The sequence below is a fragment of the Podarcis erhardii genome (assembly GCF_964252035.2).
Source record: "Podarcis erhardii genome assembly, chromosome: 6".
In the NCBI taxonomy this organism is placed as follows: domain Eukaryota; kingdom Metazoa; phylum Chordata; class Lepidosauria; order Squamata; family Lacertidae; genus Podarcis; species Podarcis erhardii.
In genome coordinates, this window is record NC_138510.1 from 42040481 (window position 1) to 42056092 (window position 15612).

The 15612-nt window shown below is 44.1% G+C and overlaps 1 protein-coding gene across 11 annotated transcripts in view; it reads right to left on the reverse strand.

Moving 5' to 3' along the window:
- TMCC2 (transmembrane and coiled-coil domain family 2) overlaps positions 1 to 15612 on the reverse strand; it is a 95110-nt gene that overhangs the window by 13885 nt on the left and 65613 nt on the right. Inside the window, exon 2 of one of the 11 annotated variants that reach the window (XM_081865233.1) lies at positions 6260 to 6307. The exons of 4 other annotated variants lie outside the window; for them this stretch is intronic. In XM_081865233.1, coding sequence (XP_081721359.1) covers positions 6260 to 6301 — 42 coding nt within the window. In that variant the 5' untranslated portion in view covers positions 6302 to 6307. Of the gene's footprint in view, positions 1 to 4783; positions 4865 to 6259; positions 6576 to 15154; positions 15302 to 15612 lie in introns of those variants that run through there. 6 more of the 11 variants (XM_081865232.1, XM_081865230.1, XM_081865228.1 and 3 more) reach the window with 6 other exon arrangements.

Sequence of the window (15612 nt, forward strand, 5' to 3'; positions counted from 1 at the left end):
CCAAGACAACACATGATGGCATGAGAGAGAGGAATGGTGATGTACTACCAAAAACTGCTAGAAGAAAAAGATATGAGAACTCAGGTGACGGTCACCGTATCACAGAGTTTTAACTGATCATCCAGCTTTCAATTACCAATTCATTGGTAAAATGGATTTAAATATGCCTGGTACCAAACTCTCAATACAGATGCCATTTTGAAGTTATCTGACAGAAGGGCATATCCTGAATTCTATCATATTTCCCTTTTTCATGCATTTGGAAATACAGTGGTACCTCGGGTTAAGTACTTAATTCGTTCTGGAGGTCCATTCTTAACCTGAAACTGTTCTTAACCTGAAGCACCACTTTAGCTAATGGGGCCTCCTGCTGCCACCGCACCGCTGGAGCACAATTTCTGTTCTCATCCTGAAGCAAAGTTCTTAACCTGAAGCACTATTTCTGGGTTAGCGGAGTCTGTAACCTGAAGCGTAGATAACCTGAAGCGTATGTAACCCGAGGTACCACTGTATGGAATATAGAATATTTTTGTATTACAGCAAGACAACAGAGCCATATGGCTTTTAAAAAAAGAGTAAAACTAGTTCAAATCCCATCAGAATTATTGAAGATTTAGGTAAAAACAACAACCCATTTTTTCAGTTTGAGACTTCCATCCTCAGTTGTCTGTGGTTCCTACTGATGGAAGGAATGGAACAGTGGTCTTACAGTGGAATGCCTGTTATCTTTGTACACAAAATCTGGAAGCCTTAATGGGAAGCAGGGAACATTTTTTCAGTCTGTAGTCTCATTCCCCTGGGTGTAATCTGTCAGGAGACGCATGCTGGTGGTGGGCTGGGCCTGAGCAAAATCTGAGCATGGCACCCCCCCTTTCTTCCTCTCCTTCTGCCACCCCATTTCCCTCATTTCCCCAGCATGAACTTAGGCTAAGGGCTACATGTACCCTTCTGCATACAGGTTGTCCACCCTGCCTTAAGGACTTTCATAGTATATTTCCACTGATGTTGTGTTGATAAATTTGTGAATTGTGTCCTTGACTTATTTTTCCTCCTCGGGGCATTGGAACAAAACACAACTCAGGAATCTTGACTCATGGCCCTTTGAGAATCAGCCTATCATACCACTTGAGTAAGGGAAATGAGAAAGCAAAGGCAAGAGCCAAACTTTGTACCGTGTCATAAGTAGAGGTGAAAGGACCAGAGAGCACCTCAGGATATTCTTCAGGGTTTGGTTAATAATGCTCCCCGGTCTCCTGATTTTGCTCAGCAGAAAAGTAACTCTGCAGGCCATCCCCTGAGACTAGAATGACAGAAAGCTGATAATTACATATGGGCTGTAGTTAATGGGTTTTGTAAAGCCTGCTTAACATTGGCCTGATGTTCTTAGGAATCCAGGAACTCTGCCCAATTGCCAGAATAAAGCCCCTAAAGCATATTTGTCTCCCATTTGTAACAAAGGACACTACCAAATACTTGCCCCTCACTGAGTTTTCTATGCAAAATATTATGCAGATTGAAGTGGTGCATCAGAGGCATGGGACTTGCAGTTTGGAGATGGCAAAAGTTAAATGTATTCTGTAGACTCTGTGTAAGTAATTTTCATACTGCTTTCATGGAAGAGCCTCTGGTGCCCATGAACCATTGTTACTAGACTACAGTGACAGAAAGGCTTTCAACGTAGAAGAAGTGGAGACTTAACTCATAAATGTTTTGTCCACAACAGCAGTCCCAGCCATCCCAGATTTGTTCCTACAGACAAATGCAATGTCTGGTTTGCCTGATCAGAGATATATACAGTCCAGTATACCTGAAGGAACATCTGCACCCCTATCACTCAGCCCAGACACTGAGGTCCTCCTCCAAGGGTCTTCTGCTAGTTCCCTCACTGCAAGAAGGGAAGTTACAGGGAACCAGGCCGAGGGCCTTCTTGGTAGTGGCACCCGCACTGTGGAACACCCTCCCTTCAGATGTCAAGGAGTTAAAGAACTATACAACTTTTAGAAGACACCTGAAGGCAGCCCTGTATCAGGAGGTTTTTAAATGCTTGATGCTTTATTATGTTTTACATATATTCTGTAGAAGACGTGGGTGGCACTGTGGGTTAAACCACAGAGCCTAGGGCTTGCCGGTCAGAAGGTCAGCGGTTTGAATCCCCATGACGGAGTGAGCTCCCGTTGCTCAGTCCCTGCTGCTGCCAACCTAGCAGTTTGAAAGCACGCAGTGCAAATAGACAAATAGGTACTGCTTCAGCAGGAAGGTAAGCGGCATTTCCGTGCACTGCTCTGGTTTGCCAGAAGTGGCTTACATTATGATGGCCACATGATCTGGAAGCTATACACAGAATCATAGAATCATAGAGTTGGAAGAGACCACAAGGGCCATCAACTCCAACCCCCTGCCAAGCAGGAAACACCATCAGAGCACTCCTGACATATGGTTGTCAAGCCTCTGCTTAAAGACCTCCAAAGAAGGAGACTCCACCACACTCCTTGGCAGCAAATTCCACTGTCGAACAGCTCTTACTGTCAGGAAGTTCTTCCTAATGTTTAGGTGGAATCTTTTTTCTTGTAGTTTGGAACCATTGCTCTGTGTCCGCTTCTCTGGAGCAGCAGAAAACAACCTTTCTCCCTCCTCTATGTGACATCCTTTTATATATTTGAACATGGCTATCATATCACCCCTTAACCTCCTCTTCTCCAGGCTAAACATGCCCAGCTCCCTTAGCCGTTCCTCATAAGGCATCATTTCCAGGCCTTTGACCATTTTGGTTGCCCTCCTCTGGACACGTTCCAGTTTGTCAGCGTCCTTCTTGAACTGTGGTGCCCAGAACTGGACACAGTACTCCAGGTGAGGTCTGACCAGAGCAGAATACAGTGGCACTATTACTTCCCTTGATCTAGATGAAATACTCCTATTGATGCAGCCCAGAATTGCATTGGCTTTTTTAGCTGCCGCGTCACACTGTTGGCTCATGTCAAGTTTGTGGTCAACCAAGACTCCTAGATCCTTTTCACATGTACTGCTCTCAAGCCAGGTGTCACCCATCTTGTATTTGTGCCTCTCATTTTTTTTTTGCCCAAGTGCAATACTTTACATTTCTCCCTATTAAAATTCATCTTGTTTGTTTTGGCCCAGTTCTCTAATCTGTCAAGGTCGTTTTGAAGTGTGATCCTGTCCTCTGGGGTGTTAGCCACCCCTCCCAGTTTGGTGTCATCTGCAAATTTGATCAGGATGCCCTTGAGTCCATCATCCAAGTCGTTGATAAAGATGTTGAATAAGACCGGGCCCAAGACAGAACCCTGTGGCACCCCACTAGTCACTCTTCTCCAGGATGAAGAGGAACCATTGATGAGCACCCTTTGGGTTCGGTCAGTCAGCCAGTTACAAATCCACTGAGTAGTAGCATAGTCAAGACCGCATTTTACCAGCTTCTTTACAAGAATATCATGGGGCACCTTGTCAAATGCCTTGCTGAAATCAAGGTAGGCTACATCCACTGCGTTCCCTTCATCTACCAGGCTTGTAATTCTGTCAAAAAACGAGATCAGGTTAGTCTGACATGACTTATTTTTCAGAAATCCATGCTGACTATTGGTGATCACAGCATTCTTTTCTAGGTGCTCACAGACTGTTTGCTTAATGATCTGCTCCAGAATCTTCCCTGGTATTGATGTCAGACTGACTGGGCGGTAATTATTTGGGTCCTCTCTTTTCCCTTTTTTGAAAATAGGGACAACATTTGCCCTCCTCCAGTCTGCCGGGACTTCGCCTGTTCTCCAGGAATTCTCAAAGATGACTGCCAGTGGTTCTGAGATCACATCTGCCAGTTCTTTTAATACTCTTGGATGCAGTTCATCTGGCCCTGGAGACTTGAATACATCTAAACTAGCCAAGTATTCTTGTACTATCTCCTTAGTTATTCTGGGCTGTGTTTCCTCTGCTGAATCATTTGCTCCAAATTCTTCAGGTCGGGCATTGTTTTCTTTATTGGAGAAGACTGAGGCAAAGAAGGCATTGAGGAGTTCAGCCCTTTCTGTGTCCCCTGTTTGCATTACACCATCTTCTCCTCTGAGTGACCCCACTGTTTCTTTGTTCTTCCTTTTGCTACGAACATACCCATAAAAGCCTTTTTTGTTGCTTTTAACCTCTCTAGCAAGCCTGAGTTCATTCTGTGCTTTAGCTTTTCTGACTTTGTGTCTACACGTGCTGGCTATTTGTTTGAATTCCTCTTTGGTGGTTTCCCCCCTTTTCCATTTTTTGTACACATCCTTTTTTAATCTTAACTCAGTTAAAAGTTCTTTAGATAGCCACCTTGGCTTCTTTAGGCACCTTCCATGTTTCCGTCTCATTGGTATTGCCTGAAGTTGTGCTTTTACTATCTCCCTCTTAACAAACTCCCAGCCATCATGAACTCCCTTTCCTTTTAATATTACTGTCCATGGGATCTCACCCAGCACTTCCCTAAGTTTTATAAAGTCGGCTTTCCTAAAGTCAAGAAATTGAGTCCTAGTATGCTTGGCTCCCTCGGTCAGTAAAGCGAGATGAGTGGCTGGCTCCCTCGGTCAGTAAAGTGAGATGAGTGGCTGGCTCCCTCGGTCAGTAAAGCGAGATGAGTGGCTGGCTCCCTTGGTCAGTAAAGCGAGATGAGTGCCACAACCCCAGAGTCGTCCACAACTGGACCTAACGGCCAGGGGTCCCTTTGCCCTTATATATTCTGTAAGCCACCCAGAGTGGCTGAGGAAACCCAGCCAGGTGGGTGGGGTATAAATAATAAAGTTCTTACTATTATTATTATAGCCATCATCTGTTCCCATTATCATGGTGTCATGGTTGCAGCAAACACAACAGATGTGTCTCATGACAACTTAAAGACAAAGAAAGTTATTACAACATAAGTTTTCATGAACTAGAGTCTACTTCATCATGTAAGTTTTGTTTAGGCGCTCAAAATGAATGGTTGGACGGGAGATCGAGATCACACCAGATGTTTTGGACTACAACTCCCATCAAACAAAGAGCAAAGGCTTCTCTAGTTTTTCTCCTTACAAAGTTTTCTACCCAGCTTGAGGACCAGCACAGCTGAACCCCAGGAGCTATTTCATTCAGACATGTGATAACTGCAGTTTAATGGCAGATATTATACCTGCCTATAAAAATCTTCCTGAGTTGTAAACTGAAGTAGTACAATTCAGTGCCTTTTCAATTCTCATAATTTTTCAGCATAGTAACAAAAGGACTTCATCCGTTTTGCCTTCAAAAGATGTGGCAACTGAAATTCATATCCAAATCAAAACAAGCCTTGACAGGCGTGGGACTGAATGGAGATTACTGATGTTTGCCATGAAGGAGTTTGACTCTGTTTTCCTTAAATAAATGAGATTATATTATACATACATATTTGCTTTTCTTAAATAAATTATATATATATGCATACACACAGAGGATTAAACAACAACTATGAATGGATAGGCACTGCCTAATATACTTCTACAGACTACAACGTCTCCCTTTCCAAATGATATAATACTGTGCAGGAGTAGCTTAAAAAATGAGGCAATGTTAGGAGTCGTATTACAGAAGGTACTAGACATAACAGAATAGAACAAAGTTCTACTCCCCTTGCTTCCAGTCAAAATATTCTTCGAAAGAAACGTGTAATTTCACCAGAACTAAAAGTGAAAGTTGTTGGTAACACCCACAATAACCATTTTCAGTGGGAAAACAGGACCCCAATTTTTAGCATCCCTATATTAGAATGATGTTGCAGCTGTGGTATGTTAGTTTTCCATAAAATGGGAGGCACTATCTTAGAATACCTGTCCAAGATCACAGTATCTGGACCACTGCAGATCCCCACTCCTCTACTGGTGCTGGGAAAGCAAGGAGGTGGTTAAATAAGGACTGTGCCAGGTCTTGGACTCAGCTTAAGGGGCCCATTTATCATCCATGCACCTGGGCGGCTGCCCAATTTTGCTTGGTACTGGCACTAGCCACAACCCTGTTTCCTTACTTCTAAACCAATGACTTAGTATACATTATACACTGATTCCATTGTGTATTCATCACGAGGTTAGCCTTCCTATCTCACTGTATTAATCCCACTTTCATGCAGGAGTGAAATAGATCTTAAGCTATCTCTTCAAGTGTTGAAGTTCCAGCTCAAAACTTATGAAAGCTAAAAATCCTGTTGATTCTACAGAGGTATCTCATACAGCTGTGCCCCAAGAAAGGCAGGTTTGCACCAATCATTGTACCATACCTTCCAGTGTTCATCTGGTTCCAGCACTCTCTTCTTTCTCATAGTAGTCTAAGCTTCACTGCTGAGCAAAGGAAGATCCTTGGCAAAGGAAAAACCATGAGGGAAGCGCCGACAAAGCTATCCAAAAGCTACCGGAGTCTTGCCCAGGCTACTGTTATCTTTCCTCTTCAGACATCCTACTGATCTGTTTTGCTGGGTGACAGAGGCAAGCAGGCGGGAAAAACACAACCCACACACAACATCATTCAGAGCAGCCACAAACTTGCCTCAACCTTATAAGATCAGCACTTTTTTTGGAAAAAAAAACAAGAAGGAACTGCAGACTTTACAAACACTGACCGATGGCCTATTCTTAGCTCCTGAGCTGCTCTGGGGGCTTTCCAGGACCCAGAACACAGTGAGGAGTTTCTTCTTCTCTCTTATCGACTCACAGGAATTGAACTGAAACCTTCAAGATATAGATTCTTTCTTTTTTTTTAAGAACTGTTTTGTGTACGGTCAAGATAAAAGCAAGCCTGGTGAAGCTGAAAGAGGAAACCAAGTCAATTTATTAGAGAAGTTGCTCAACCTCTGTTTCCATGAAGTGTGCAATTATTGCAATGACTACGTCACTCAGTTCCCCTTTTTTTTAAGTAAGGCAGGACGTAACCCATGTGGAGATGGAGAAACCGCTACTAGGAAACAACAGAGGAGGAACAAACCCAAGGCACCACTTTTGGATGTATTCTAGAAAATAGTTCTTAGACATGGTAGTAAGTATGTCTGTAGAAAACTTACCAACAGGGGCTTTCTGTAGGGTTAACTGTCAGAAGCTGAATGGTCAGCCGTTGATATAAAGTAAGGAATCTGCAAACCTTTAAATCAGTGGTTCTCAACCTGTGGATCCCCAGATAGTCACTTGTGTTTCTTTGGTGGTGAGAGAGGTTGGGGTTGGACTAGGGTGTGGTTGTTTTTTGTGATTGGCTGTGATGATCTTTGTTTTCATGTGTGAGTGGGGTGGGTGGGTGTTTTGGATCAGGTTAGCCATATTCTGTAGGTCCCCAGATGTTGTTGGACTACAACTCCCATCATCCCTGAGCTCTGGCAATTCTAGCTAGGGATGATGGGAGTTGTGGTTCAACAACATCTGGGGACCCACAGGTTGAGAAAGGCTGCTTTAGATGTTGCTGGACTCCAACTCCCGTCTTCACTGAATGTTGGCCACGCTGACTGAGCCTGATGGGCATTGGAAGTCCAACCGTGTATGAAATATCACAGGCTCCCCACCCATTGTAAACTTATCCAGCCTCACCCCAAAATTAAGACTGAGTAAACGATTTCTCTATCATCAACTAAGGTAGGGACATCAAAACAGGAGATTGGATATCCCAACATTTGTGGAGATGGGTCTTGGATCGTGAGGAGATTATCGGTACTGTGGGAAAGGCTCCTTTAACTCTTTCCCAATGTGTCATTTCCCCTATTTAAATGCTCCTCCCCATCTTCAAAGCTGGTACTAGCACTACAGTGGGAAGAAAGAGAAACATGATGTGGGTACCTTCCCCTTTTCCACTTTAGAACTACTAGCAGCTTCGAGTGGTTATTTTTGATGGGGGAGGGAAGGGTAGATGGAAAACAGTTAATCATCTCCTACCTACCCTAACGCCCTAATGTTGCTGTTCCAATCAGTATCAGAATTTGCAGCATCTTTTAAAATGGGGAGCAAAAGAGATCTAATCATGGCTCTCCTGCAACATGTCTGTTTTGGCCTTCAAAAGTCACAGCAACGCTGGCAGGCTGTCTTGTGAATCAGACTTGCACAAGAGGTAATTTCAAGTTCCAAAGCCAAGATAGGTTTTTTGCTTTTGTTTTAAGGAACCTGTGTTGGCAGCCTCTTCCTGATTTTATGCTAAACTCCTTTATAGAAGAAGCTGAAAATAGGACATAGGTAAGTATGATTCAAGGAGATAGAGGTAGGGGAAAGCACTGCTGTCCCCAGAGCTCTACTCGATAAATTATATCAGATTCCCAAATAGCCAACACCAACTGTGCAGATACAATAGAAGGAAGTGTGGCAATGTGACAATCAAAACTCCTGATTATCAAAAATGAACCTGTCCCTCTGCGACACAACTGCTTACATAACTTTCTGGAACACAAGAAACATGTTTCTAATCCCAGGCCCGTGCCAAGGTCAGGTTCAGAATTATTGGTGAAACTAGGCTTTAGGAATTGGAAATGCAGGCAACCCCCAGTTTCCGTGGGGTTTGCATTCAGGCTCATTGCGTGTGATGGTGGAGCGTGTCCTGCCACACCCCATTCCAGCCTCAATCCACCCTATTTTCTTGCCTCTTCTGGGTTCACGATGATGTGTGCATGTGCACTATCACGCGAGCTTTTAACACGTGCAAAATGGTTATTGCCTGTACTGTACACCTCCGCTTCCCTCGTCCTGTCCAACTGACTTTAACCCAGTCGTAGCATGCGTGACAGTGACCAGTCTGGGTCACAACAAAACCAGGTGCACTCTTTTGAACAGTTATCCATGGACTGATAACATCTCATTCAGGCTATTGCAACTCACTGTACCTGCAGCAGCACAATTGTTCACTGGGGTGAGTCATACAAAGCATCTAAATAGATAGGTAGCCGTGTTGGTCTGCCATAGTCAAAACAAAAGACCAACTAAGTTAGTTCTAGGTATGAGCTTTCGTGTGCATGCACGTATCTGAAGAAGTGTGCATGCACACGAAAGCTCATACCTAGAACTAACTTAGTTGGTCTTTAAGGTGCTACTGGAAGGAATTTTTTGTTTTAAAGCATCTAAACGTTAGTTCTGGCATAACTACATTGGTTACTAGGTCATTTCTGAGCAAAATGTTAAGTGCTAATTTTAACCTACAAACCCCTGAATGTCTTAGGACCAGGGTACCAAAAGGACTGTTTCTCTACCTTAAATCTGCCAAGTCATTAAGACCAACCTCAGAGACCCTGCTCCACATCCCCATGCCATATAAACTAAGGCAGGTGGTGACCAGAGACAGAGTCTTCCAGTTGCTGTGCTTCATTAAAGGAACTCCCTTCTTAGAGAGACTCACCTTACACTCTCTCTATTTTTTTTATGGCACTAGGGGAAACCTGCCTTATTTGTCCTGTTTTAGGCTGAATTTTTAATTGACCAACTAGCTGCTATCTCTCATATATATATATACATATATATATTATATATATATGGACTGTATTCAACCAAGTCCTACTCAGGGTAGACCAATTAAAATTAATAAAGCTATATTAGTCATGGCCATTAACTTCAGTGGGTCTACTCTGAGTAGGACCAGCACTAAATATCACCTTGTATATGGTGGAATTCAGCACTATGCTATTAAAACATTCTGTCTGTGCAAGCATAACAGCTTATCAGATGGATCAATTCCCTGTTCCCCTCGCGCATTGCTCCGAAGTTCTCTCAATGCCCCCTCAAGGCCAATTTTGGGAGCATGCAGGGGGAGCAGGAGGGAGACCCTATTGTGGAAGTACAAATTCTTGCATAGGACTTCTGTTGATGGGGTTCAGTGTGGGGTAGTGGTTAAAATGACAGACTAGGATCTGGGAGACCAGGGTTCAAATCTGGGTGACCTTGGGTCAGACACTGCCTCTCAGCCTAACCTGGAAGCTACAAAGTCTGGAAGCTACAAGCATGCAGAGCTGCTCCATAAAATAGCAAGCCTTCAAGACTGGCAGGGGTCTAATGCCCCAATTGCACACCTATTCTCCCCTTGCATGAAGCACCAAAGAAGGTGAGTGGCAGAACAGGTGGTTTATCATATGCCACCTTGTCCAAGGGCACACCCACGCCGTACATTTAAAGCACTCTTATAGCACTTTAACAGAATCCTGGAAACTGTAGCTAGTTAAGGGTGGTGCAAATTATAACTCTGTGTGGGGTCTCCTAACAACTTTCAGCACCTTCAACAAGCTATGGAGTCTTTGCGGGAAGCCACAATTGTTGAAAGAGGTTTCTTGAAAGTTATTTGCCTAAGGGTGTCAAAACACAAGATACAAAATAGAGGTTCCCCCTCAAGCGTCAAATTTTCCCTGCAGAATATGTGAAACGCCCCAATAACATCAATGTAGGGTGGAACTACATGTTACACTTTTGTTTTACAAAATGCAAGCAATGAAACTGCCATTTAAATGGACAGGGGGAAATTTTCCAAATCCTTTCCTATTGAGGCTATTTTCCTGCCCCAAATCCCCTCTCCCCACTGCTTTTACTCCCACTGTGCAAAAGATAGAAAATTATCTTCTTTCATAACAGGGATAAAAGCAGCTAGGGGGGAATTACCTGACAGAAAAGAGTTAAGAAACTGCTAGCCTTTTGTGATGGTCTTCTGTTTCATTTTTTTTTAACCCAGTCCCCAAAATGACTCACAGAACTACATGTCATAGTGACCACAGCATACCTATTAAGAGAGGACCAAATTCTGGGTTAGCATAGCAACCAGCACAATGTGCTTTTTATATTGTGTTACGGAGTATAAAAGCTACCTCAAAAGAAAAAGAATACTATCAACATAGGAAAGAGGGAGAAAGTAATTGTTTGAAGGAAGGAAGAGCATGGCTGACCAAGTGCTTTGAATATCAATACACAAATTAGTGACAAGACCTTGGAAACAGCCAAAAATACATTTCCCTTGCCTACTATGTAGACAAAAGTCCCACAGGGAGGTTATATGCTTCCTCAATTAATGCACACAAAAGAAGCAATTTCCTCAGCCTGACTGGATAATGATATTGAAGGGGCACAGAATGTCTGAAATCTCAGCAGGAGCCTTGTGTGATCCTGGAGCAAGCCATCTCTGAGAGAAGGGTTGCACTCAAAAGGCAGGCAGCGTGACAAGAGGAGGCAAGCAATCTTGCTGACAGTAGCAGTGAGGTCATAGTGCCTGAGGAAAACCAAGCCAACTTGAGTGATTGACTGAAACGGAGGCAATTTTCAGAGGGGCAGCCATGTCAGTCTGTTGCAGAAAAAACCAAGGGTTGCACCCAACATTGATTCTACTCAAAGAAGATGCACTGGACCAAATGAACACAACCAACTTAGGTCGGTTAATTTCAGTGGATATACTCCAAGTTGCACCAGCATTGGACACAACCCAGCGTGTCTCGTGGCATCTTATCAATCAACAAATTTTCATTATGTAATATGCTTTCATGCAGTAGGGCACTATTTCCCAAAACTTCTCCCACCCCAAACCATTTGAAAAGTTGATGCAGGTCTTGGCAGACTGCTGGATGATTTTTCTGCCCCTTGTTGAAACTGTAACGCTCCGTTAGACGTGACATGATTTTTAATTGTATTTTTTAGTACTTCCTTTATTTCTTATATATTGCATTTGATTGTATTACAGGTGAATTCCACAGAATTTAGTCTGAAATACAAATACCAACATATGAGAGATAAAAGCAATAAAATACAATTAAAAATCAATATAAATATTTAATACGGTGGATGTGCCTTCTCCCATCTTCAACTATAAATCCACGGACACTTCACAGACCACTTGAATCAAGCTTGTAAACCGTGGGTGGGGACTGAGCATAGATGAAACAATTGGGGTTTAAGAGGGAAAAGGTGGAGCAGAGGCTGCAGAAAACAAACAGAGCGAGAAATGGGATGAAGCATGGAATAAAAGATTAATGGGGTTTGGAAGGAGATAGTTCAGAGGGGGAAAGAAGTGGAAAGGAAGAAAAACAAAGAAGCAATATGAAATCCTAAGGTGAAAAGAGTGACATGAGATTGTGCATGTAAGGGGAGCATGTATATAGTTGCGTGGTACGTATAGATGTTTGGGAGAAGGGTTGGTGGGTTGCCCATAACTTTTCTGTGTGATGGTGGGGACTGGCTGCCATTGCCATTAAACACCACAAGATGGAAAGCTGCAGAGCACTTTACTTTGGAGGAGGAGGAGAGCTTCAGCCAGCCTTCAGCGCAGAGGTTACAGGAGCGCTGAGGCAGCTTTTTCAACTGCCTTGATCCTACAAGGTGCTAAGCGCCTTTAGCTCCGCGTTAACGTCAGGAGGAGGTTAGGGCACTCTCAGCACTCTAGGCTGCCTGTGTAAACGCCTTTGGGCAAAGTCAATCTGTACAGTCCAAGAGAACCTTTTCTTTCCCACTTAGGCAGCAGTTCAGGAACCCAGCTGGCTTGAGTGAGCCAGGCTCTCTTGACTCTGATGGGGGCCCTGCAGCCTGCTTTTCCAGAGGAGGAAGCATGTGTGGGTGTGTAGCGGGTGTCTCACGCCTTATAAAGCTATAGGAACTTCCTCTCCCAGGCTCTTTGGACAAAATTAAAAACCCAGGAAAGCCTTGGCTGCCTAAAGGTGATGAAAACTGGGTTCATTTTGAACACAGGAATGCACACTGGATGTGGAAATGGAAACATTAGTTACATAATCAGACTAAAGGGAATAGTACTAAAACCACAGCAGGGTAATGGGATTTTCAGGATAAAGCTCTTTTAAACTTTCAGGGATCAGCCACAAACTGGGTAGTGCTACAGATTTTCTATTTTCAGACAATAACAAATGTTTTTGTACTAGAGTATGCTGCTACTACTTGCACAGCTCACCAACCTCACATAACCCACACCCTCCTGAGCCCCATATGACCAAAGAGGGCACTTAGAAGCTATCACATCAAAGGCAATTTAAACCAGATTACCCCTGTCCAGGGGCCGGGAGTCTACAGAGCCGGGAGTCTACAGACACAACCTCCATCTTAAGCAAATGGACTGGTAGGAGAGAAATCTAAACAGCAAACAAAACTCTAGCACAAATCCAGTTTCCTTGAGCTGAGAGGCAGCCAAACTGAGGAGAACTTTGTTTAGAGACACTCTTTATCTGAAGAGCTGAGCAGCCCCAAGTCTTATTTCCATATAAAGAACCACAAGAAAGAGTTGGGGACCTTGAAATCAGCACCTGGACAGCAGACTGAGCAGTCACTCAGGTCACCCAGTCACAAGTCTTTCTATGTAAATTTCTATGTAAATTCCAATGATTATTTTTAAATTGGCATCCGTGCACATCAATTAGCATATCCAAATTTTATGTAGATCAGTTTCTTCTTTGGCAGTATATTTCATCTCTTTTGGGTGGTAGGAGGCCACCTTAAATGAGCAGCTTCACAGAAGGAGAAAACACACTATGTGTTCAGTTCTATGTACTGAATGTGGCCAGTGAGCCATATTCTGCAATGGCAGTGCCAGCCCTCTGTAAGCTGGGTAATGGAAAGTCTATGCTGAATAAAATTCAGCTCAGTGATAACCAGTTTGCTCAGAAACAGAGCAGAGGAAGAAAAGGGCTAAGCAACCTATGCTCAAAATAGTAAGCACAAGGCATGTTTTCCTAGACACTGCCAATTACAAGAAAAAGGAGCTCTATTGGCTTGCTCAGAACACTGAGGTCTTTTGGAAGGAGGCGGAGGAAACTTGGCCTAAATTCATCGGAGTTTCAAAAATTTCAGTCCTAAGTGTCTAAAATAAGCTAAGGGTCACCTTACAAATGCACACCGGTGTGTATGTGTGTGTTAAAATTCAATTTGATCTGCAGACTGGCAGTGCTAGAACAGAACACTGTCTGGAATGGGCACAACTTTCTCCTAAAGACCTGAGCTGACGCAACTTCTTGAGCAAAAAATGACAAAGTTGTTTCATTTAACCACACCAGCTGCCAAGCCACCTCACATTTAGTAAGGTAAGCAGGAGAACTGTGCTGCAGCGGGAACAGCAGCCTACTTTTGCAAAAACAAACAAACAAAAAACCCTGAGAAAGCAATTTCCTAAGATTCAAGAACACAATCAGAATAAATATGAAAATCTGCACATCCCAACCACCTCCATCACTATGATATTCTTCCCCACAAAAGGAGAAGCAGAGCAAAACAACTGTATTCTATCCAAAAGCATAAGAACATAAGAACCCTTCTGTAGCAAGGCCAAGAGGTCAATCTAGGCCAGCATCCGCCACAGTGATCAAGCAGACACTTATAGGAAGACTGCAAGAAAGACGTGAGCTCAAAAGTGTCCTCCCCACTTGTGTTCCCCAGCAACCAGTATTCAGCGGCTGGAGGTACTACACAGCCACCATGGCTACCAGCCACTGATAGCCTTCTCCTTTTGGGGAAGAGGGTGCAAAGTTCCAGGGTGGGAGAGGATCCTGCAGCAAACAGACCTAAAACAGGGGCGGATAAACTGTGGTCCACCAAATGTTGCTGGGCTCCCATTAGACGCAGCCAGTATATCCAATGGTAAGAGATGACGGGAGTTGAAGATCAGCAACATCTGGAACATCAAAAACCTTCCAGCAGCAGAGGTTTGGCACTGCAACCACTCAAAATGTTTCTGCTTATCATGGAAGAGGCAGAGAGACAGGGACCATACGGGAGCTTCTGGCAACAGCACCTCCTACTTCTTCCGCCCTCTTCTCCAGCTGGCTGGTTTTAGGAGATATAGTATGATAAGGAATCCTGCAGTCTAGTAGAACCAGTATAAACCCAGTAGATTCATCACCCCACTCAAGGTGCCCCCAAATGTCCTGCAACCGGGAGAGGCCCCACCATTAGGCATAGTAAGGCATCTGCCTCAGGTGGTAAAGACTTGGAGGACAGAACTGTGTTTGCCGCCCAGCTTGCCCTGCACTCTGTAAGTGACCTGCTGCCCTCTGTTGTGGTGGAGGCAGCCAGCACTCAAGTTCAATTCAACTGCCAATCTGATCAGCTTCTGTTCATGGACCTGGGGTGGGAGAGAAATCTTGTCCATCCTAGGGAGCGAGACATATTGGGCTGGTCCTGCATGCTACCATCTGCCCTCCGATGAGCCCATGCTCCTGAAAATGCAGAAGAAAGAAGGCTGTACTTACAAAGACTCCTAATAAAGAGTTGAGCAGCAATATCTTTTTCCCAGGGCAGGGGTCAGATTCAGAAGGGTGCATTTCTGGCATGAGCAGCAGCGTTGGTAACGAGCCCGGCTGTGTGATCCTTCCACAGGGAAATTCTCCTCCTCCTGTCATGAGTTGAGTTAAGGATTGGAGGGCTGGGTACTGGTGGGAGCATACGAACCATGGAATGGGGGGGGGGAGGAAGAGAGGAAGGCATGTGTGTTTCGGCTGCTCGCTGGGGAACTGAAGCTTCTGAATCAGCAGCCAAGTACAATAAGCCCTGGCTAGTGCCACGGAGAACAGAGTGAACCCGGAGGCAGAAGGAACATGCAAGATGCAGGGGGAAGCTTTTCTGTCTCCTTGGTGCTTGCTTCCCGCACCGCCCCCCCTCCTCCCCAAAGCATTCAGAGAACAAACACTACCAATCAGCCCTGTTTGAA